Below are 23366 nucleotides of genomic sequence, written 5' to 3'. Positions count from 1 at the left end.
TTGAGGCATCATACTGCCATGGTAACAAGCTTCAGTCGATTTTTTCATTTAATCATACATGACAAAGCCTTTACAATAATTACATATTGACATTCAGTCTTGCTAAAGATTCCAAAGAATACATTTGAGAACATTATAGTGACAAAATAAAATATATAGAAATAGTATAATGCCAAAAATCACCGGAGAACATTCTTCACATGAAATACATTTTTCAGTTTGTTAGCATTTGATTGTGACATTAGAAACACCATATCCATGTTATATTGGTCAGTATATATTCAACAATATTAGTTGTTGATACCATTTAAAAATTCATAGTCTAATAGGAATGAGATCTCAAGATATTAAGCTTATAAATACATTTAGAGATCCCAGAGATCCCAAATTTTCTCTCTTCTCAAGCTCAATGTAAAGCTTGCTAGATCTGTTCAATCTTTTATTTTCAAAAAACATTATGTAATGTTTACAGTGAAACTTTAACAGTCAATATTGTTATTTTGTGAGGTTTGTAGTATGTTGTCTCCCATTCTCCAGAATCAGTGCTGTCTGCGGTGTAGAAACTGATTACATGTGATATGGGTTACGTAATCAAAACAATTAAGTACTTGTAATTAGATTATACTACATTTTGAAATACTCACAATCAGACTATCGTTTATTGATTACATGATTACATATTATTCTTACAATGTCAGTAAATTATTCAATGAATTGATTCTTCTACTTTGTTATATTTAAAATGTTCCTTTCTTTATAGAAAAGTCTACTGCTTATATATATGTAATGTACACACATGTAATGTTTAATGCACCTCATGTTGTTGATAACAAAGAATGGAATATATTTTCTTTCTCTTTTTGTATCAATATGGTCCAATATTATCTATTCAAATCAATGTTATAAACGAGTTTGGTCAAAGATAATCAGAATACATCACCTAAAATAAGTAGTTGATTACATTACTAACTAAATTTTTTGTAATGTAATTTGGAATCAGTAACAAACTACAATTTGTAAGTAATCTACCCAGCACTGTCCAGAAGTTTATCAAACTATGACAACCTCCGCTCAGGGTTAACTAAAATTGAAAATTATATATAGGCTATATAATCTCAAATATTAACAAAAACTATAATAGTATATCAATGATACTAAAATAGCACTGCTCGCTTCTGAGAACTCCTGAAATGTGAATGTAACCCATTAAAACATCATATTTTGGAACTGAATAACTTACAAAAGTTCTGAACCTGCTACAGTATCTGAGTTTTCTCTGCTACCGATGATACAAATCCCACTTATTTCAGGATTTACTATGATTAGCCTATGTAAGATCATTCTTTTACGTAACATACACTTGCTCAAACCATATAATGTCCAATCGGACACATGTGCTAATAGGAATGATTTGTCTCCCTCACTGCTAAACTGCATTCAGTGGATATAGAATGATTTATAACGAACTTGTTGGGGCAAAAACAACACTGTTTAGTATTAACTGTGAGGCAAAATGGATGTACTAATCTAAATGTGCATTGTTTTTCCTTCCTGTAATATACTAGTCTAGACTTGAAAAACAGGTGTTGAGTTCAGTCTTCAGTCTATCAGGTGTGGTTATAACACAGTGGCGGACTCTCCCTCAACCTCCCAACCTCTTTGCTTTGAGTGAGCCCTATGAAGTGAACAGAAACTTCAGATTTGAACCGCACAAGTCAGAGAGTAGTACAGAAACACAACAAACTTCTGCATGCACTGATGCAATGATATTGTTCTCCTTGGAGTGTATAACTCCATATAAGATCCATGTAAAATCTGTTTCTTCATGAAGTATTTTCGTGTCATGATATTGTTATCCTTTGGGTTCATAACAATGTCCTTCATCAGTCCGACTCGGTGTCGCTGCTGGAGAACATTTATATGGACGTCCTACTACTGCGTCTTCTGGTCAACCAATGTAGACTCCTGTGAATGGATTCAAATACAGCTACTGTGCATCTGGCAATCATCGACGTCCACTTGATCACTTCCAGAAAAAAGTTCACAGAATGAGATAGAAAGCTTACAAACACCGTGGCGTAGTGTGCCAACAGAATGAGACTGCGTCCTAGCTGTTTTCCGTAATTAATAACCATGTTAAGTTTTAAATCATGTCGTCCTATTCTGTTTTGAACCATTATGTAACTCCTAAACTAATATTTGTAATTTGTTCCTATTATCTTTTTGCAAACCATGGCTACTTAAATTGTGCTTCTGTTTTATATTTGTTGATGGTCCCTTGGCGTAAAGTTATGCTGCTCACAGAGTGACTTGTTGTTTTCAGACACTCCCATGCGTGGTCCAATCACAGCGCTGGGTTTCTGTTTCCGGGATGTTTGGTGATGTGGCTCTGAAATCCTGGAGACGAAATTGATCAAATAAACCACGCAGCTCTTTCCTGCGCCGATTACACAGGTTAGTTTCATGCTTAATAACATTAACAAGCTGCATCTAAGCGTTTTCATCCGCTGACATGCACAAACACAAGTACATTTATAAATATCGTTACAGTTGTTTACGAGTCATCAGCACGAGCTCACTTAAAGCTTGCGCTCATTACTGCCGCTCATTGGGCTTTAACAATGCCGTTTTATAACCATTATGAAACATAAAAGTCATACCTTTATGTGTCTCGAACATTTGTGCTGATATCAATCGGTTTTGAAACACAAGGAAGAAGAGTCGCTCAATAATCTTTGCTGTTGTGTAGACAAAATGAAAGCGACGCAGCCGCAGTCAGTTATATTTGACTCGGCGTTTTTCGGTTCTCTTCGTTTTTCTCCGCTTTATGGCTCTGCCAAAGGTGGTTATTTATTATCAGGAAAGATAGACACAATGTTGTTATTCCGTTCACGCCTCCTTTGGTTACTGTCAGTACAGCGGACACACATTACGTAACCATTAAAGAATCCTGATTTGAGCTCATCAAGTGATCTAGTTATTCATGTATTTTGAGTTATGCGTGTGGTGTGCTTTTTTTTTTCTTTTTTTTTCTTTTACAGTATAATGGATGTGCTCAGTCTGTGTCCAATCATAATCTATGAGAAATATAGCTTAACATAAATATATACACTAACCAAACTGTAATGTACTTTGTTCACTATATGGATTTGATTTATTAATGTGATGTAATGCAACAGAGAAGCGTGTTATATTTATATAAAATGAATATTTCATGCCAAACTGTCATTACTAGGTGTTGGCTCATTTGGGATCTAGAGAGCTAAATGTCCCTTTAAATAAATTAATCAATAATTCATTGAAAGTCTATCTGTCGTTATCTGATTCTGGCTTACTTATATGCTAAACGTGCTAAAAACAGTTTCAGCAATTCACTCAGTAAAGAGCTTGATAGAAAATACTTGAGCTGTGAACTAACATTTCATTGCATATCTTTACATGCAGATCAGCCATGTTAAGTCGGCTGACCCAAGGGGTGTCCTCGGTCCTCCAGGAGCTCTCGGGTGAGGAACGCTCCGATGGAGACTTACAGGTGAGCATGGACCACTAAGGATAAGACAAGTAGATGAAAAAGAAGCAGTGCTAATTTAAAGCTGCACTGTGTAATTTTTTAAGTTGATTCTTAGCAAAAAACACGTTGTTCTTTCAAAATTATATGTGCTCATTAATGTATAATTACTTCAACCAACTAATCAAGTATTCTCGTAAGCGTAGAATTATCTGCCATTTATAATGGTGAAAGCCATGTTGCGCCTCTATCTTGAAAATACATTAGCCAAAGAGGGACATACCTGGAAATTCAAGCTTCGCCTTTCGCGTTTTTACACTCAGTGGCACCGTGACGAATGCGTTGTCACAAGTCTTTTCTTTCCTATTGTGGTGTACGGCTTCTTGAACAAGAAAAAATGTAGGGCTCGACTTTATTTTGTGGTTTGCTATTGCTGTGATGTCATGTGAGTGACTGGTTGTCCCTCCCTCATGCCGGTAAACACGTCATCAGAGAAGAGAAGTCGCTGCAAGAGAGAGGATAAGTTATTTTGATTAAAGATTACGAGGGCACATTCATCTAAAAAAATTAAAAAATTAACAAAGTGCATGGATAAATAATTTATAATAAATACTGTAATATTCCATAAAAAAAAAGATTTGTCAATTTTGAAATCATGGTGACTTCAGGACAAGTTGTGATGAAACAGAAGTAGAGACAGACATTTGATTCTTCGCAAGGTTAAAATGAAAAAATTAGACGCATACATGGATGAACTGTTCACAGTAAGATCTACAACATGCAATTTGTTGAAATAGATCAATTTCACACCGACTTTAATGTAATTAACCATCTAGAGAACCCACTCAATACTTTAAATGTTGTCTTTGCAGCAGGATGGGCTGGTGCCTCAGCCCCAGCCCGATTCTGAAGCATCCGTGGAGGGCCCGGGCCCTTCAGAGGAGGTCCTGGAGAGGCTGGCCCAGACAGAGCAGCTGGTGGTTCAGCTGAAGGAGCTGATTCGAGAGAAGGACAGTCTGCTCGCCAGCACTGAAAAACAGTTCAAGGTGTGGGCTTGCATAATGAGAAATCAACAAACAAGTGGTACTAACTAGACCATGAATATTAACAGGTCTAAGGTTTTTTTTTTTTTTGTCCTCATACAGGAGGAGAAAGAACAGTCAGAAGTCAAATTCACTAAGCTTAAACTGCAAGCCAAGGCTAAGATGGCCTCCCTAAACAAACAGATCTCTGAGCTGAAAGGACAAGAAGCATTGAACACCAGTCAGGTAAAGCTGATATATTTATATTATTTAAGTATGACCAACTTTAATTATGATTCATTATTATGACCAACTTATATTATTTAATGTGACAACATATTCCAATATAATTATGATTGTGGTGCTTACTGTTACTACTTTATACAGTCAGTGTTTGCCAAATTCATTAGTTTTTCCTGCAGCATTATGATGATAATTTTTATTTTATTTTTTCAGAATTCAGAGAGCTCTTTCCAAATGGCTCCAGGAGTGGAGGAGGAACTCCAGCAGCTGAAAGAAAAGCTCAGCCAGGCGGAGTCCTCCAACAAGATCCTCCAACAGCAGCTCTGGGAGGCTGAACAGCGTGTGAGAGAGGAGGGTCATGCAGAGCAGGTGTGTTTTACCCAAAACTATTCCTTTAAGCCAATGTTGTTTTCGTCAACGATGACGATAACGCAATTATTTCGTTGACGCACCTTTTTTTTATGACGATAACGTTACGATGACTAGCTAAAAATGGCTCTAAGGTGACTAAAACATGACGAGACGTTTTCGTTGACGAGACGAGATGGAACGAAAATGATTATAAGTCTGACGTTCACAATGCATGTCATTTCTGCCTATTTTGCGTGAAATCGGTCTGTTTTGAGCTAAAAAAAAGTATCAGCAATGCCGCATTCTAATCGTTGTTGTACGCCCACCACCCGGCTGCCGCGCACCAGATTCCACACAACAACAACCAGTGTTGCCAGACGTACGATATTTATTGTATTTGTACGATAATTTTGACCTCTGTAGGCTATGATGTACGATCAATAATGAAAAAAATCCCATAATTTACGATCATTTCAGAATTGCCCGCAAATGAGTTAAAATCTCCCGGAATCTAGATAGAGCGAGCAAGAGCGCGCATGTGTAGCGCGCGCACAGCAGAGAAAGGGAGCGAGAGACCTTGCGTGTGTGCTAGTGCGTGTGTGCCTCACGAAGCGCATGTAAGGACCCAACCAATCGAATTATTCATAAAGTCTAGTTTATTATGCAAAGGTTTTAAGGTTAACTGTTGTTTTATGAATTGCAACACTTGCTGCAACCTGTCAAACCTAAGCCCATTTCCAATACTTTTTAACCTAAATTAATTTGCTATAGACTACTTTTTTTTTTTTTTTTTTTTTACTAAAATTGACTAAAACCTTTTTGTGTTTTCGTCGACTAAAACTTGACTAAAACCTTTTTGTGTTTTCGTCGACTAAAACTTGACTAAAACTATCAAGTTTATAAGTGACTAAAATGTGACTAAAACTAAAAACTTAAAATCTTGAAATGTGTCATATGTTGGTCAAGGTTTTTGAAGGTACCTCTAATGGCGCTTTTCCACTGCATGGTACGGCTCGGTACGGTTCGTCTCGGCGCGGAACGGTTCGGCTCGCTTCGCTTTTCCACTGCGTGGTACGACTCAACTCGGTACGGCACGGTTCGGTTCACTTTAGCTCGGTTGCTTTTCCACTGCAGTTAGTACCGTTTCAAAGTGGGTGGGACTGATCGTTAATATGTCGCCTCTAATTTGTCCCTACACTGTTTGTAGGTCCGGCGGCAATCAACGAGAGGAACGTCTGCACCTCGTCCACTGACCACGATTCAGCCATTTCTTTTGTGATTTTTTAAACTTATTTTGTCAAGTAAATACTCTAAAAACAGTTGCTACTGCGTTGGCTGTTGTCTGGCTATTTAAATCTAGCGGGTTTAGTGTCTCGTGTTGAAAATACAATGACGCTGAAGTGACTGACCAATCAGTGATCTGCAGTGTTTTCACGTCACGTTTAGTATCGGTACGGTACGCTTGGAACCTCAACAGAGGTGGTACCATTTAAAGCGAGCCGAAGCGAGCCGTACCGTACCGTACTATGCAGTGGAAATGCGCCATAAGTGAGCCGTACCGAACCGAGCCGTACCGTACCATGCAGTGGAAAAGCGCCAAAGCGTGCCGTGCCGTACCGAACCGTACCGTACCATGCAGTGGAAAAGCGCCATAATAGTCTGATCTAAGTTTTTCACTCTTAAATACTATATCTACTTTTTTATGTTTTTAACTGTTGTCCAGGTGCGAATCCTGCAGGCTGTGGTGAAAGAAAAAGATGTTCGATTTCAAGATCAAATCCTTAAACATGAGCAAGAACTCCTCAGTCTCACGCAGACCTTAAATGACCCAGACTTACAGCAGGTATTTCTCATGTTTTGGCACTTTCCATAAATAAGGTCCCCTTTCATGTTCCATTTTCTTTGATATTTCTTTTTTTTAGTCTCCACACAGATTATGGTGTTGACTGCATTCGTCAAGCTCAACCTAACCAAAGTAATGATAATAGGAAATAAAAGTTTATCAGTAACTACAAACCAACATTAGGTCCCAAACTAGCTAGCTTCTACTGAGGTATAGCTTAAAGGTAGGGTAGGCAATTTGTTTTATAAACACTTTTTGTTATACTGGTTGAAACTCTCTTCACAACCAATCACAAATATTAAAACATGTACATGTATCTTCTGTGGAAGCCTCAGGACCAAAAAATGTTCGTCCAATCATTGCATTCGGTCCGAATGCAATGATATGATGTCCTACCTGCCTGTCAACATGTATGTATTTCCATGCCTCCGTCTTCACACCCTGCTCACACAGACATCACATGTCATCAGCGCGTTGTAGACACAGTCATGAGGTAATTTAACACCGTCTCTTGTCTCGTGACGCTTTTCAAACTGCTGTGTGCGTTCATTTGTTTTGGAGGCGGCACATCTTTAGAAAGCGCTCTGAAGGTAGGGTGGGATCTCATACTTTCAGAACTAGCTTGTTATTGTTATTCTCTCCTATTATTTATTGCTGAATTTTATACATTTCTAATTCTATTTGATTATTTCATGAAAATAATGCTGTCACACTATAGTGTTATAACCTTCATTCAGACATGTCCCATGTTTTGGTTACATGGTTTAAAAAATAGCAAGAAACACAGAAAATTAATAGAACAATAAATATTGTATATTATATAAATATTACTGTGGTTATTATAATATTTGCTTTGGTCTTGAAGTTGGTGATCTAAAGGTTAAGTTCTTCCTTTCATTCATTCACTCACTTATTTTTATTTTTTTATTTTAAATAGGTTTTTAGGGAGTCTATTTAGAGAAGTGTATGATAAAGCTTTTAACGTCCTATAGTGCTTGTCAAAAGTTTGTTGTTTATTTGATCAGTAGATAATCAGTATATATATATATATTTATATATACAGTGCTGGTCAAAATTATTTGCCCCCTTGGTAAATATGATCAAAGATGTCTGTAAATAAATTTGAATTGTTTATCCTTTTGCAAAAATCAAAACTTTTATTTCACATTATGGGATCACATTATGAAATAAATGTTATTCTCCAAAACACATTGGGAAAGATTATTTGTCCCCTTTTATTAAATACAGCCCTGAGTCTTCTATAATGCCTGATGAGTTTGGAGAACACCTGACAACAAGAGATCAGAGACCATTCCTCCATACAGAATCTCTCCAGATCCTTCAGATTCCCAGATCCATGTTGGCGCTTCTTCTCTTCAGTTCAGCCCACTCATTTTCTATAGGGTTCAGGTCTGGGGACTGGGATGGCCATTGCAGATGCTTGGTTTTGTGCTCAGTGACCCATTTTTGTTTTGATTTTGATGTTAGAGAGAGAGAGAGATGGAAAAGAGCAGCAATGTAAGGACATCATTGTCTTGCTGTTTTCATATTTGTTAGAGTTTTGTTTTGGGATAGCCTGAGGTGTTGTATCCATATTTGTGTGTTATTATAAAGCATGAAATCATAGCTCATCATGTTACCATGGCAATTTGTATCTAAGCTGTCTAGTTTCACATTCTGTGAGCAGCATCCAACTCTTGGCATGTTATGTTTTGTTCACGTTTTTGGACAGGAATTAAAAAAAAGCAAGCTCGGATTAAGACTGATCTTTTAAATATTTGTTAATTTCTGATAAATCAAACCCTGCAGCAAGTATCTGTACCTCTATATCTCGTTCTGTGTTGGGCTTTAATCCTGTTTATTGTTTTACAGGCTCTTCGTGCATCCCAGCAGCGCATAGAGGAGTTGGAGGAGTCCTTGCGTTCTCGTTCAGAAGTCCTAGAAATGTTGCAGCAGGAACTCAACAGTGCAGACCAGCAGAAACAGGTCAGCCTAACACATATATTTTACACTGTGCCCTGTAAATTTGACTGTCGTTACAGAAAGCGAAATATTTAAATCATCAGTCAAACAAGAGATATTTGACCATAACAACATACAGCTATGTGGTGATTTTGAACCAGTCACTGCGGGAAACCCCAGCTGTGTGATCAAAAATAGAATCCAAGTAACCAACAGAATTTCTTGTTGCATGCTGTGGTCTCAGCTGGTTATGCTAAAATCTCTGATTAAAGAAGCAGTTCATTCAACACTATTATAGGAGTATTTCCTTTTACAGTTTGTATTATTTGTTGACGCTTAAGCAAGATTATAAACATGTTATGAATGTTTAATTTCTACAGATTCTGACTGCTCAGTTCAGGCAGATGGAGCTGGAGTTGGCAGAAGCCCAAAGACTGAGAGAAGAGGAGAGGCAGCAGTGGACCATTCGCGCTGAGGAAGAACTCCAGGCTCTTAGAGCCAGACTAGAGGCTTCAGAAATTGAGAGAGACCAGACCGTCAATTCTCTCAACGATGAATTACAGAAAAAGATAACAGAGATGGATGAAGTTAGAGCAAAACTTGAATCTGAAGAAAGAGAGAAAGAAGAAACGCTGGAGAAATTGAAAGAAAGAGAAACTGACTTTGAGGCAGAACTGGCCAAAATGAAAGTATGTGTAGAAGCCAGATTAGAGACATCAGAGAGTGAGAGAGAGCACAGCATCAGTGCACTCAACGTCAACGTTACCCATCTCAACGCTGAATTACTGAAAAGGACCACAGAGTGGGATGAAATGAGAAGAAAACTTGAATCTGAGCAAAGTGAAAAGGAAGAAATGCTGGAGAAATTGAAAGAGAGAGAGACTAGCTTTGAGGCAGAGCTGGCCAGCATGAAAGTATCTCTAGAAGCTAGATCAGAAACACAAGAAAGTGAAAGAGACCAGATCATTGGTGCTCTCAACACTGAAATACTGAAAAAGACAGCGGATGTGGATGAAATGAGAGCAAAGCTTGAATTTAAAGAAAGAGAGAATGACCAAATGCTGGAGAAAATTAAAGAGAGAGAGACTAGCTTTGAGGCAGAGCTGGCCAACATGAAAGTATCTCTAGAAGCCAGATTAGAAACAACAGAAAGGGAAAAAGAGCAGAACATCATTGCTCTCAATGCTGAATTAATGAAAAAGACCACAGAGTTGGATGAACTGAGGGAAAAATTTTCAGCTGAAGAGAGAGAACGACTGGAGACATTGCAAGAAAGACAGACAAGCTTTGAGACAGAGCTGGCCAACTTACAATCCTGTCTGGAAGTCACAGAGAAACAGAAAGAGGAAATGACAAAGAAGCTGGAGGTGGAACTGGCAAGTCGCATGGAAGAGCTTTATCGTCTTCAGGAGAAGCTTGAAGAAGTAGAAAGAGCAAGGGAAGAAGAATCTAACAGTGAAAGAGATCACTTAGCCCAGATGCAAAATGAGCTTGAGTCATTGAGAGAGACACTGGACGCCAGTAAAGAGGAACATAAAGCAGGACTTCAAACCAAGGATGCTCTGGAGAAACTTTGGAGAGGAATTCGGTCTTTGACAACTACTGGGGAGGCAGAGGTGGAACTATCCATTCCTACGGACTCGGCACAGTTCTTAGAGGTGTTACCTGCTCTAGAAGCACGGCTGAGCAGCATTACAGATGAACAGCAGGAGAGTCAAGCACACTTGTCTCAGATCACACTCACTCTACAATCTCTGCAAGGTAAACAGCCCAGGAGAACAAAGTTCAAAGCAGCTTTTGTGGTTTGAGTAAACTGTCCTTGGAAGCATTTTATCAACCAAACGAACAATATAGGGCACGTTGTGTGTACTATGATCAAAAACTAATGATGTCTTAATGCACCTGATGCTCTAGGTCAACTTGATAAAAGCAAAGCTGAAGGAGAGGAAGCAGTTGCTAGGATACAGGAACTGGAGCAACAACTTCTGTCTGTTCAGGTAGGTGGATTGCAAAAATACGTTGAAGCTTTTTAAACATTGCGTTTTTCAGTGCAGTTAGTCTTTTGAATCTTTTGAATGCAATTAGAGTTAAAGCAAGCTTTACTATTACTTTTGCTCATGCTTAAGTGTTCAAATAAGTACCTGGGGTTCTTGGTATTTAATCTGTCATAGATGATTTAAGCTGTGGACATGAATGATACTTCAAATCATACAGACTGTTGTACAGTTGAGCTATTTGTCTATTACTTTTCATAGTCATCGGACTTACAATTTGCAACCAAAAACAAGCATGAAAAGTTATTAATGCAATGGAGATGCTCCACAGAATAAGATGCACTTGTCTAGGGCAATGTGTCTGTTATAGCAAACTCATTTGGATGTACAGTATATAGCAAAATCTGTGTTTGGTGCAACAGACACAAGGTGACATTAATGCCTAGACGGTTTGTCTCACAGATTATCAGGCCAGAGATAGTATAATCCTCCCGACTTTCATCATCTATTCCTGTTTCTGGCCCCACATATAAGGGCTTAGTTATGAAGTATTAATAAAAGGTATGGTCTGTTATGGTGTTCAAATAACTGCAGTTACTGTGGGAATTCAGCAGACCAGTGCACTCTCAATAAGCATGCATTAGTGTGAGCAGACTGTTTGTTGTAACAAGGGCTTGTCTTTCCTAGGTTACTGGTGAGTCATTAGGTGGTCATGTGACTGACCTGTCTGTGAAGGATTTGGATAGGACACACCAGGGTAAGTTTAATATTTGCCCTTGTGTAGTTGAATGTACTTTAAACTGCAGTGATTCTTTTAGTAACAGCAATCCCGTTTTCTTCCATAATTGTCTTGTCTTGAAACATTGTGGTTTCTAATCTAAAAATGTTTGCAGTGTTTATAATGTTTAGATATTCGGTCAACCAGAAAGACAGGTTTCCACAGTCAAAACACAAAACATAAACAGGAAGTTAAGAATTTATACTTGAACAATATGCATTTAAAACATTATACATGTTGCATGTTCAAGTTATTTGATCATTTTAACTTGATTGTCTCATGATTTCTGTTTCAGATAACAGTGGAGATGGACATAGTTCAGAAAATGAAGTCCAGACTGATCGGATACCGTTTCTGGAGCAGGCTCTTGCAGATAGAGAAAGAGAACTTTTCGCTCTCAGAGAAAAACTGTCACTCACCACAGGCCAAACTCTGAATATCCCAGAGGAGGAAAGTGCAGACAGTGTAAGCAGAGGAGACATCGCTGAGTTGCACGACAGCTCTACAGCTCTATCTATGGCTCTTGAAGGCTCACAAGAGGAAGAGACAACACTTGTGGCAGTAGACACCTCTGTTCTGTCTGTCTCCGCTGGCAATGAGAGTAGCCCTGAGCTTATAGAACCTCAACCTGATTCTCCTGGAGAATCAAAGGGTACTTCCTCGGATGAGATGGTGACAAGCAGTGATTCAGAGGTGGCTCATAGTAGCTGGACTCTTCTGGAAGCAGTCAACCAAGATGGGACTCAAGAGTGGTCGCCCCAAGTTCAGGACTTTGCGACACTACGCTTATCCACGCAATCTTGGGAAGAGACCTGTGATGAGCAGGTCGCATCAACTAGCTGCATAGTTGATATTGAATCACCACATTTAGTTATTCATGAAACTGTACAGGTACGCCTTGACCAACAGGAGGGAAGTTTGCTAAATACAGATTCAAGCACTGGTCAGGCTTTTGCACAGGTATTAGCTGAAGAGATTCAGAAAAGATACAGTGAGCTTCTGGGAGAGCTTCAGCAGTTTAAAGACTCAGCCTTACAATCACAGGAGGAAGTCTTCCAGCTGAAGGAAGCTTTGAAGTCACTCAAAGTTTCCAAAAATGAAGCTGAGTCCAGGGTAAACATCTACGAGAAAGAGCTGATCGAAGCTAAGGCGTTGATTGAGCAAGAAAAATTAGATGGGCAAAGTATTGCTAATCAGCTTGAGAACTTGAAAGAAGTGTTTTGCTCTAAAGATGATGAGCTGCAAGTTTTACAGGCAGGCCTTTATGAAGCCCAACAAAGACTTGTTGAACAAGAAGGTCAAGCTAGAATGTTGGCTGCTCAACTGGAGGACAGAGAGTTTGCTTCCTCTGAACTGGAACAGAAGCTCTTGGATATAGAGGGCAGGTTAGTGCAGGTCTCTCAGGAAGCTGACATGGCAAAAGCTGCTCTCATTGACAGGAAGGCTGACCTGGAAGACCTACAAAAGTGTATTTCACAGAAAGACCTGGAGATGATGGAAATCAATGATAGCATGACTGGCAAACTACTCCAGGCTGGAGAGGAACATTTTTTGATAACCAGTGAAGTCAAAAAGCTAAAAGAACAAATTTATGAACTTGAGAGTGTCAGGGATAACCAGCAGAAAATCCTAGAGGATAAAACACCAGAAAGTGAGGAACTTGTTGCTTTACGAAATGAGAAAGAGGACTTGGTTACTCAAATGGCTGCCATGAAGAAAGATGGAGAACAGGTCAAGAGAAAGCTGCAGGCAGCTCTGATACAGCGGAAAGAATTGATGAAAAAAGTTGCAGACTTCGAGAAGGGGGCTGAGAACAGGGAAGAAAAGGAAAGAGATGATAATGAGGGAATAACTCTTCAGTTTAAAAATGAAATTAAGGAAAAAAAGCTAGAAATACAGAGACTTGATGCTTTGTTGCAAGAAACCAGAGATGTCTTAAGTTTGAAAGATGAGACCTTAACAAGTCTGGAACAAAAAATCTGTAAACAAGATCAAGCATTGACTGAGTCGCATGCAGAAATACAACATTTGACAAAGCAGTATGTACAAATGAATGAACAACAAATGTCACAGGCAGTTGACGACAAAAATAGACTTCTTTCACAGATAGCGTCAATGGAATCTGACATTGAAACATTGCATAAAAAGCTTCAGGAAGCTACTGATGCTCACGAGGACACTGTTGTGAAAGCTCAAGAGAACGATCGTCATCATCTTGAGCAGATGAAACGGCAGAAAGAAGAATGCAGTGAGCTTCTTGAACGCCTCCAAACTGAAGAGGGAGATAAAACTGGGTTGTTGAATCGTATTATGGAGCTAGAGGGTCTGCTAGAATCAAATAATGCTGCAGATAAAGTGGTGAGTGGGAATGTGGATGGTAATGTTGAGTCTACTACACAGAATCTAGAGAAACCAGAGACAAACGATTGGGTTCAGGAGGACTGGGTGGATTTTGCTTCAGCTGAGACTGAGACACAACAACATAACAAACTTGGTGAGCAATCTCAGCAGCCCATGATAAAAGATAATGAGGAAATTATAAATGCTCTTCAAGAGGAATTAAGAGTTGAGCAGGCTGCACGTGCGGAGTTAGAGGTGTGCCTACAAGAGAGCCAATCCTCCCAATCACTTACAGATAGCAAATTTAAAGAACTTTCCCAAGAACTTGAAGACTTGAGAGAAAAGGAGAGGCAGATTGATTCTCTCACCAAGGAAATAGAGGCTCTTAGGGAAAAATGTCAGAGAGCTGAAGCGCATGCAGACAAGTTGAAAGCGGAGGTGGATGAGGCTTGGGAAGCAGCTAAAAGAAGCACCTCAGATACTGAGTCTTTAATCAAAGCACTTCAGTCAGAAGTGGAAGAATTTAAACACTTTCTTAAAAACAAGAATGATGAGATTGTTGATTTAAGCCAGCAGTTTAGTGAACAAAGTTCACTTCTACTTAAGATGCAGGAAACAGTACTGGTGAAAGATCAGCAGATTGCTTCATTACAAGAAGGGTTTAAAGCTGAGCAAGATAAGGTTAATAAACTGGAAGCCGAAATGCCACAACGTGAGGAAGAAGAGAAGGATAATAGTGCCAAACTCCAACAGCTTCAACGTAAACTTCAGGCTGCTCTTGTATCACGCAAGGAGGCAATCAAAGAGAGACAGGCGTTGAAGGAGGAAAAGGCTGCTGCTGAGAAGATTAGATTAGAGCTACAACAGAAGCTGGAGTTAATAGAGGTGGAGCTGAATAAGTCAAGAGAAGAAAGGAAGAAGTTAATTGAGGAGGTGGATCGAACTTTGTTGGAAAACCAGAGTCTGAGTGCGTCCTGTGAGAGCCTTAAACTTGCTATGGAGGGTGTTTTGAATGAGAAGGATGCATGCAAACGACAAGCTGAGAGTGCCAAAGAGGAATCCGAACAAGTGTGCAGGCAGCTGGAAGAAAAGGTACAAAGCATGAAAGAAGAGTATGAATCTCTCCTCAAGTCCTATGAAAATGTAAGTGATGAGGCTGAACGAGTGAGACGAGTGCTTGAAGCTGCTCGACAGGAGAGGCAGGAGTTAGCAGCCAAGTCACGAGCCCATGAGGTAGCCAGACAAGAGGCTGAGAGGTTAGCTGAGGAAGCTATGAAGGAGGTGGATGTTGTAAAAGAAAAAATGAGAAAATTTGCCAAGGTCAAACATCAAAAGATTATGGATTTAGAGGAGGAGAATGAAAGGCTTAGGGAGCAGGAAGAGAAGAAATTGGTCACACATACAGAAACTGCGCTGAAACAAGAGCTTGAAAGAGTCAAACAAGAGTTTGAGACCTTGAAAACAAATTATAATATTGCTCTGGATGATAAAAACTCTTTGGAGCACGAAGCTGAGGAATTGAGACAGCGTTTGGCTGAGGAAATTGACACAAAGGGTAGTGAAACCCTGGACACATGCTCCATGGAGACTTTTAAGGAGGTTAAATTCGTCACACAGCAGAGAAGTCCTGATTTAATTGAAATCCAAGAGTCCCAGAATGATAGCATTTCCCTAGAGACTCATCTCATTAAGCCAGTGGAATCCATTAATACTTCACTTGAACAAGAAGTCACAAAATTGCAAGCAAAGATGAATGCTCAAACAGAGGAGAGGCTCAAGGAGCTGGAGACCTCTCTCGAAACGGCAGAGAGTAAAATAAGGGATCTTGAAGCTGCTCTTGAGGATCACATGGAATCCAGAAACAAGCAAGAATCCATGCTTAATGCAGAGCTCGATTCCCTCAACCAGCAGCTTCAGGAGGCTTTAGAAAGAGAGAGCCTCCACAATGTAGAGAGCTCTAAGAAAGAGACCCAACTACAAGAACTCCGCACTAGCCTAGAGGCTGAAAGAGATGACTTAGAGGAGCGATTGATGAACCAGCTGGCTCAGCTCAATGGCAGCATTGCAGGCTACCAGCAAGAGGCATCTGACAGTCGTGATCGCCTTACGGACATGCAGAGGGAATTGGAGAAACTGGAGAGAGAGCGAGCTGAGCTAGAAGCTGAGGTGTCAAGTGAGAGGGGCCGGGCAGCCAGGATGGAGGAGGACATGAGGCAGGCCCAACGAGAAAGAGCAGAGGCAGAGGCTGAGGCAGGCAAACAAAGAGAGCTGGAGCAGAAGTTGAAATCTGCACAGAGGTTTAAAGAAGGTAGTCAAAGCAGAACACGTCAGCTTGAGGAACTGCTGAGGGAAAAGCAACTTGAAGTCCGTCAGCTACAGAAAGACTGCATTGAGTACCAGGAAAGAATAAGTGAACTGGCTAAGGAAGTTAAGTCCGTGCTGTTGGGTAGAGATGAGCTGAGTGCAGAACTTGAGGCAGTGCGCTTGGAAATTGCAAAGAACATGCAAGACAGAACAAGTATTGCATCTGAACTTTCAACATGTAAAGTGAAGCTGGACATGGCACTGGAAGAAGCAAAGCAGGCCCAAGCGGACAAGCTAGCTGCAGAACAAATGGTACAATACAAAGAGGTCGAGTTGAAAGCAGATGCAGAGCGTACCCTGGATGAAGTCAGGTATCGCCTTGGAGCCGAGCTAAAACAGATTGAATTAAGACTAGAAAAATCTTACAGGGAGCGTGAGAGGGAGGAAGAGGCAACCTTAGAGGCAAGGAGTATTGCTGAGGCCACAGACAAGCATGCCCAGGAAATGCAAGCCCGTTTGGATAAAGCACTGGCTCGTTTGGCAGCCTTTTCTCGCTCCATGTCGTCCCTGCAGGATGATCGTGACCGAGTGCTGGATGAGGCCAAGCAATGGGAAAGCCGTTTTCATAGCGAACTACAGGAAAAGGAGGCTGATGTTCGGGAGGCTGAGACTCGTGCTAAAGAACTAGCTGAGCAACTCCAGAAGGAGACCACCCTAAAAGAGGAGCTCCAGAGTTTATTGGAAAGGTTTGTTTTGTTTTTTGCTATTGTAAATCCGGTTATGTTAACATCTGGTAATTATACTTTTGCTGTTACAGTAAATTTTAAATAATAAATAAAATGTATGTCTGCAGAATGCAAAAGGCAGAGGAGAACCTACAACTAGAGCTGTCTGAGGTGGAAAAGAAACATAATGAAAGCCTTGCTGCTCTTGAGAAAGAAAGAGTAGATCTGCAGCAGAAGCTCACTCTGGTAGAGACCAACCTGACCCAAACTCGCACCCAACTGACTACCCTGGAGACAGAGGCAGAGGGTCTACGGCCCCGCACCAAAACCCTAGAAGAGGCAGTGTATAAGCTTCAGGGTGATGCTAATGAGGCACGTGCAGTGATCAAAGAAAGGGAGACAGAGGAAAGGAGACTATACTTGAGGCTTGAGCAACTGGAGACAGACCTGGGATCTTCAAAGAACCTTACCGAAACTCTTCAGACTGCATTAGATGAGAAGGAGAAGAGGGAAATGGAGCTCCTTGGTGAGAAGGAGCAAGCTGTGACACAGGTACTTGTACTGAATAATGCCATAGTTTCTTAAATGAATCCATGCATATTCATTCATCTCATTATTAGTAATGTAATGCTATATAATAATACAGTAGGCTTTCTTTTCTTTTAGGCTGTAGATGAGGCTAGAAAGGATGCAGATGGAAGGGCTGAGATGGCAGAAAAAGAGCTGGAGGAGAGAAGAGAAGAGCTGCGTGGTTTAGAAGAGAGGCTCCGTAAGGCTGTGGAGGATACCTTCCAGAGCAGAGCGCAACTGGAGTCCTTCACCAAGGCTATGGGCTCCCTGCAGGATGACAGAGACATAGTACTCAGCCAATACAAGCAGCTAGAGGAAAGACACCTCCAGGTAATGCTTCTCTTAATAATTTGATTAGATTTTGAAAAAAATTGACTAGCCTCAATTTACATAATTAATACAGAGGATCTTTTAAAGTTCGGACATGTTAAAATCTCATGTTCTCTCAGGTAATGATGGAGAAGGACAGCCTTATCCAGGAGGCTGCAGGTGAAAACAATGGATTAAAGGAGGAGCTTCGAGCCTTTTTGTCACAGCGGGATGACCTCAATGCTGAGAATGCCAAGCTGGCTGCCCAGCTTCATGGTTACAGAAATGACCTGAACCAGGTTCTTGCTATGAAGGACTCCCAACACAAACAGATTCTTGCTGCCCAAGTAGAGCGCATCAGTTTCCTGGAGAGAGAGAAAGAAGGTCTTGAGAGCCATATTCGGGCTCTTGAAAAAGACGTTGTGCAAGGGAAGGTACCTCCATTGGTGCAGGAGAGCTTAATCCAGGCCAGCGAAGGAAATGTACGAGTCGATAGGCAAGATGCACCCGGGGCCGAGGTAGAGAAGCTCAGGGAACAGCTCAAAGCTGCTAGAAAACGCATCACCACCTTGGAGGAGACCTTGGAATTGGAGAAGGAGACCCAGGCACTCCACAGCAAAGAGTTGAAGGAGCTACAGTGGGAAGGCAGCATTCTGCGAACCGAAGCTGAAACAGCAGAGGAGAGGGTGGCGGAGTTGGCACGAGACCTGTTGATGATGGAGCAACAGCTTCTGGAGGAGAGGGAAGCAGCCTGTCAGCTTCGAGCTCAGAACCAGTCTTTTGGTCAAGCCATGACCTCTCTGCAGGTCTCAAGAGATCAAGCTGTCAGTGAGGCCAAAGAGCTGCGTCTCCGTTTAGATGACACAAACCGGGCGGTTCACCCAGCTTCTTCCCCGAGTGGCTCCAAAGGAGAAGTGTGGAGCCTAAAAAATGCTCTAGCGGCACTTCAAAATGACAGGGAAAGAATGGTATGTAATGGATTACCTAATAATTTAATGGAAATATAAAAATATTGCATCCTGTCGCCATTAATAATGTTTGCAACCTATTAATTGCATCCCTCATGGCTCCTCAGTTGGAACAGCTGCAGTTGCAGCGGTCTGAATTGGATCGACTTGGATCTGGTGAACTATCCAGGCTCACTCAAGCTTTAGAGGAAGAGAGAAGAAAGGCAGAGGAGCGAGAGGAAAATATAATGGCAGAGCTGAGGGATAGAGATGCCGAGATGGACAGAGATAAGCAAGAACTGGAAATGCTCAGGTAAGATTGATCAGATTAACTCATGACATACCATTCTGCTGTTTTGGTGGTAGTCTTGCAGAAAACCGCAAATGGCTGTACAGACAGCCTTGTTAGGGGTTAACAGTTATAAGACCCGAGACCAGATATGTAGAAAAGATGACCAGGAGTCGTGAGGTTCAATCAAAAAGATAAAAATTTACTGAAGAATAGTTTGCAGTTTCATCGGTAGAGCGAGCGTCAAAGTCTCACGAGGAGGTCGCAAGCCAACTCTCCCTTACACAAAATAATACACCAATTATACCATTTTGCAAGGGCAAGCATCGCATCATCATACATCTGATTGGCTAAGAGAATATAAGACCATAAACAATTTCACACATGTGAGCAGATAGAAGGTGCCTATCGCCATTAGTCAGGATAGCTGTCGCCAATCCTTAGATTTAGGTCAGCGTTAACCTCGCAGGTTAGAGGAGAGCGTCGATGAGGCTGAGCGTTGGGTCCCAAATGCCTACGTAGAAAATCAAACACACACACACATAACACCACCAAATAACATCGCCAAGGCCGAAGAGTGCTTGAGCTTCGTATTATCAGTTAGCCAAAACATAGCTCCTCACGAAGAAGAAGGGGGAGAAATTGCATTGCTCTCTAGAGAAAATATATAATTTCACAAGCACAAAAGAATATAGAAATGATTATGTGATAATGCATATATATATATATTTGATTATTGATTTGTATAAAAGTAATGTAAGCATTCAAAAGGATATGGAATGAAATATATATATAACTGACTGAAGAGACAAGGGATTTTGACCGCCCCTTCAGCCTAAAATGAATTAGCCAGAAATATTTGCATTCTTTGACCACAATTTATGTCCCTCCAAAAGTGAAATACTGTTTCTAATTCTGTTTCTCTTACAATTTCTTAATTTTTTTTGTTTACATGTGTAGGTTTGAGATGACGGACTGGCAGGGCCAGGCCGAACTCTTGAAGCAGCAGACCCTGGCCACCCTCTCAGACAGGGACCAACAGGTTCGCCAGCTTAATGCCATGCTGGAGGAAGCATGTGCATCAAAATTACGGCATGAGCACACACAAAGACAGGTACAAAGCTTTAGTCTCCTTTTCAAGAATGAGATATTGGAAGCAGCCTAGAAATGTTCTATTTTCAGTCAATTCATCTACCTCTTCGTGTAGCTAGAGACATTTATAAATTCTAGTCTCTTCATTGTACTGTAAAATACGCTTTGTATGAAATGGGACTTTTTTTGCTTATTTCTCTGGTCTCAGAAGATCCACTTTATAATTAAGTATATATCTTTGAAGTCCTTGATCTGTTTCATTGTCTTTAGTGTGATTCATCCAATGTTGATTTCTTTGTCTTTTAGGGAAGCCTTGCAGTAGATGCTGCACCTGGTGGTCCTCTAGAGCACAACGAGGGATATAAAGCGGAGTTCATTGAACTCCAGAGAAGGTACTGCTGCCAAGTTTAGTCTTATTAATTGTACTGATCTACAGTTGCATTTTGTCAATCTCTTTAGCCACAAACCGCATAGATAGCGTTTGTAGATTATACTTCATACTTTATTTGAAAGGAATTATGAAAGCATGTGATATGTAATATGTTGATCTTTTTTTTTCTCTGTTTGATTTTTTTTTTTTCTATTAGTCTTATTTTTTTTAAATCAATGGCTATTCTTTGTAGTGTTTTGATTTTGAATATATTAACGATTTACAGTAGGTCAAAAGTAATCCAAAAGTAGTCCGATTATATTACCTAAACTGTTTAATGTAAAAGATTACGCTACTAAATAAATGTTTTCTCATGTAATTTGGAATCAATATCAATATCTATCTATCTACCCAGTACAGTGTTTACCACACTTTGCTGCTCTCTCAAATACATGGTGACCAAATATCAACAGTAAATTACCTGAGATATGACTTCTAGACTATTTGATTAGGTTATTAATAGTACTGGGCAACGATTAATCGCATCCAAAATAAAAGTTTGTGTTCACGTAATATGTGTGTGTGTACTGTGTATAATTATTTTGTATGTATAAATACACAGACATGCATGTATATATTTAAGAAAACTTAAATAAAATGTTATTTATCTATAAAATATTTATATTTATTATTAATAAATTATGTATAAATATATATGCAGTATACGTGTAAATATAAAAAAAAATGCATTTGTGTATTATTATATACAAAATAATTATACACAGTACACACACATTTATTATGTAAACACAATCTTTTATTTTGGATGCGATTAATCATTGCCCATTAAACTATAAATCATAGGTTACATGGGTCTCTCATGACTCTTTCAGTGAGTTTCCATGTGTTAACTTTAATTTCCCCCCTTACCAGTGCTGTATAGTAACTCTTCAATTCTATGTGTGTTTCTGTCAGGCTGGATGAGGAGTTAGAACTGAGACTCAGAGTAGAGGAGGAGCTCATCGCTGCACAGGATCGCCTCAAACGGTTTGACCCATATCTCAGATTAAGATCAACTCTCACTGCGCCTGACTCTGGGCATTATTGCTGCAGACTGCCTTCATGTGAAATGTATTAATTAAATATTTTGTAAACTAACCTATGTCAATTTCCTTCATCATTTACAGCTATACAGAGGGGGAGTGGCAGACAGCATCTGAAGCCATGACGTCAGAGACAGCTGTACTTATTGAGCCACCAGAGGGTGCTGTTACACGGGTAAACACAAAGCCGCAATGCAATTCCACAACATTTGGTATAAACATACCATGGATGTATTTGATGTATATTTTCTTTATCTCAGACTCGCAGTGGTGGACCTGGGCTGCTGCGGATGCTGCGAGTCGCCTTCTGCTCTCGTCAGCGCACCCCTCTGCTGGTGTCACTCTACCTGCTGACTGTTCACGTACTGTTGCTGCTATGCATGGGAGGATATCTGTGAGAGAGACTCATAAGCCTTTACTGAGCGGAAGACAGTTACATATTCATTCACTTATACTAAACAAAACAAATGGACAGGATTAACTCATTTACATTCGTCTGTGAACCTTTTTCCTTGCTTTTTTTTAACCAAAGTTACATCCGATTCTGTTTGTTTTGTTTTCTATTTTTATCAGAGTGCTCTGACAAAAATAATTTCCACCCAGTTTTAATGGGACTTGTCCAGACTAGTAACACTACTAGAGCACTACCTGCACTTCCTCAAGAACATTGTTTTACCCTTTAAGAACGCCCTCATTAATGGAAAAAAAATGTTTATGCAAAATGTAGATGAAGTTGACGGTGACATGATGAAGTTGACACTGTAGTGTCAGGTTTCTTTTTCTTTTCTGTCAAACAGGGTTTCACATTGTCTGTGAAATTGCATAAAGGTAGACATAAAAATACTTTTTTTCACATTCCAACTTCACACAATAAGTTGATTATCTCTTCATTTCTGCAAGTCAGTGCATTCAAATGTAATGTAACAACAAAGCTGATACAGTTACTGTACGTGTCTATTAGAATCGTCTTAGTTTGGTGACTTCTCTTTTATGGCAGATAAGTTTGACAGCTTTGTGCAATACTGTAATATATGTGGGGGTTTTTTCCAGTTTATTTGTTGATTTTGGTTTTGTTCATTTTCTTTAACACACTACACATCATGGTCTTTACACCTGGACTACTATTGCTTTTGTTTAACCTTAAAGGTATAAATGAAATACTTTCATCTTGGAATATTTTTTTTTAACCAATTTCTTAAGATGTTTTGGTTCTGTTTCAGTTTGAGTCAGCTTCATCAAGCTTCATTTCATTCATGTTCCAAGCCAGATTTCCTATTCTCACTATTCTACTGTCACTCAGATCTGTTTGGGCTGTGCTGGATTAGATTATGGTTAAAATGTTGTCTTTTAAAGTGAGATTTTAAGCACAGCCCAATGAGTGTTTAATCTGTAAAATCTCTGTAAATTATCCTCTCTCTCTCTCTCTCCCTCCTGCTACCCTGTTGTAGGGGCTATTTTTTGGAAATAAAGTCTATTTATGTGAAGACAAACACATCTGTGTAGTGGTGATGTTCTCGTACAGCAGATTTGTACAGTAAACCTTTGATTTAGTTTAAAAAAAGTTGATCTTTAGAATGTTTCATTCTTTTATGTGTTTGAAACAAATACACAATCAT

General features: G+C 39.9%; 1 protein-coding gene across 2 annotated transcripts; it reads left to right on the top strand.

The window, feature by feature from the left end:
- Positions 1-1895: 1895 nt before the first annotated feature.
- golgb1 (golgin B1) lies at positions 1896-23243 on the top strand. 2 transcript variants are annotated; one of them, XM_079622428.1, is made up of 21 exons: positions 1896-2135; positions 2324-2454; positions 3445-3532; positions 4381-4554; positions 4654-4776; positions 4987-5142; positions 6848-6967; positions 8840-8953; positions 9310-10690; positions 10844-10926; positions 11611-11680; positions 11997-17091; positions 17199-17622; positions 17737-17970; positions 18090-18917; positions 19025-19209; positions 20146-20299; positions 20584-20669; positions 21623-21694; positions 21835-21925; positions 22011-23243. In XM_079622428.1, the coding sequence occupies exons 3-21, from the start codon at positions 3452-3454 to the stop codon at positions 22146-22148; spliced, it is 9609 nt and encodes a 3202-aa protein (XP_079478554.1). In that variant the 5' UTR covers positions 1896-2135; positions 2324-2454; positions 3445-3451; the 3' UTR covers positions 22149-23243. The 2 variants fall into 2 exon arrangements, with proteins under 2 accessions (XP_079478554.1, XP_079478555.1); XM_079622429.1 differs by lacking the exon at positions 1896-2135 and having other exon boundaries at positions 2363-2454; positions 3450-3532.
- Positions 23244-23366: the final 123 nt, after the last annotated feature.

Source organism: Phoxinus phoxinus, assembly GCF_949152265.1.
Source record: "Phoxinus phoxinus genome assembly, chromosome: 9".
Taxonomy (NCBI): domain Eukaryota; kingdom Metazoa; phylum Chordata; class Actinopteri; order Cypriniformes; family Leuciscidae; genus Phoxinus; species Phoxinus phoxinus.
The sequence above is the reverse complement of the archived record's forward strand: the minus strand, read 5'-3'. Positions and strand labels throughout refer to the sequence as shown.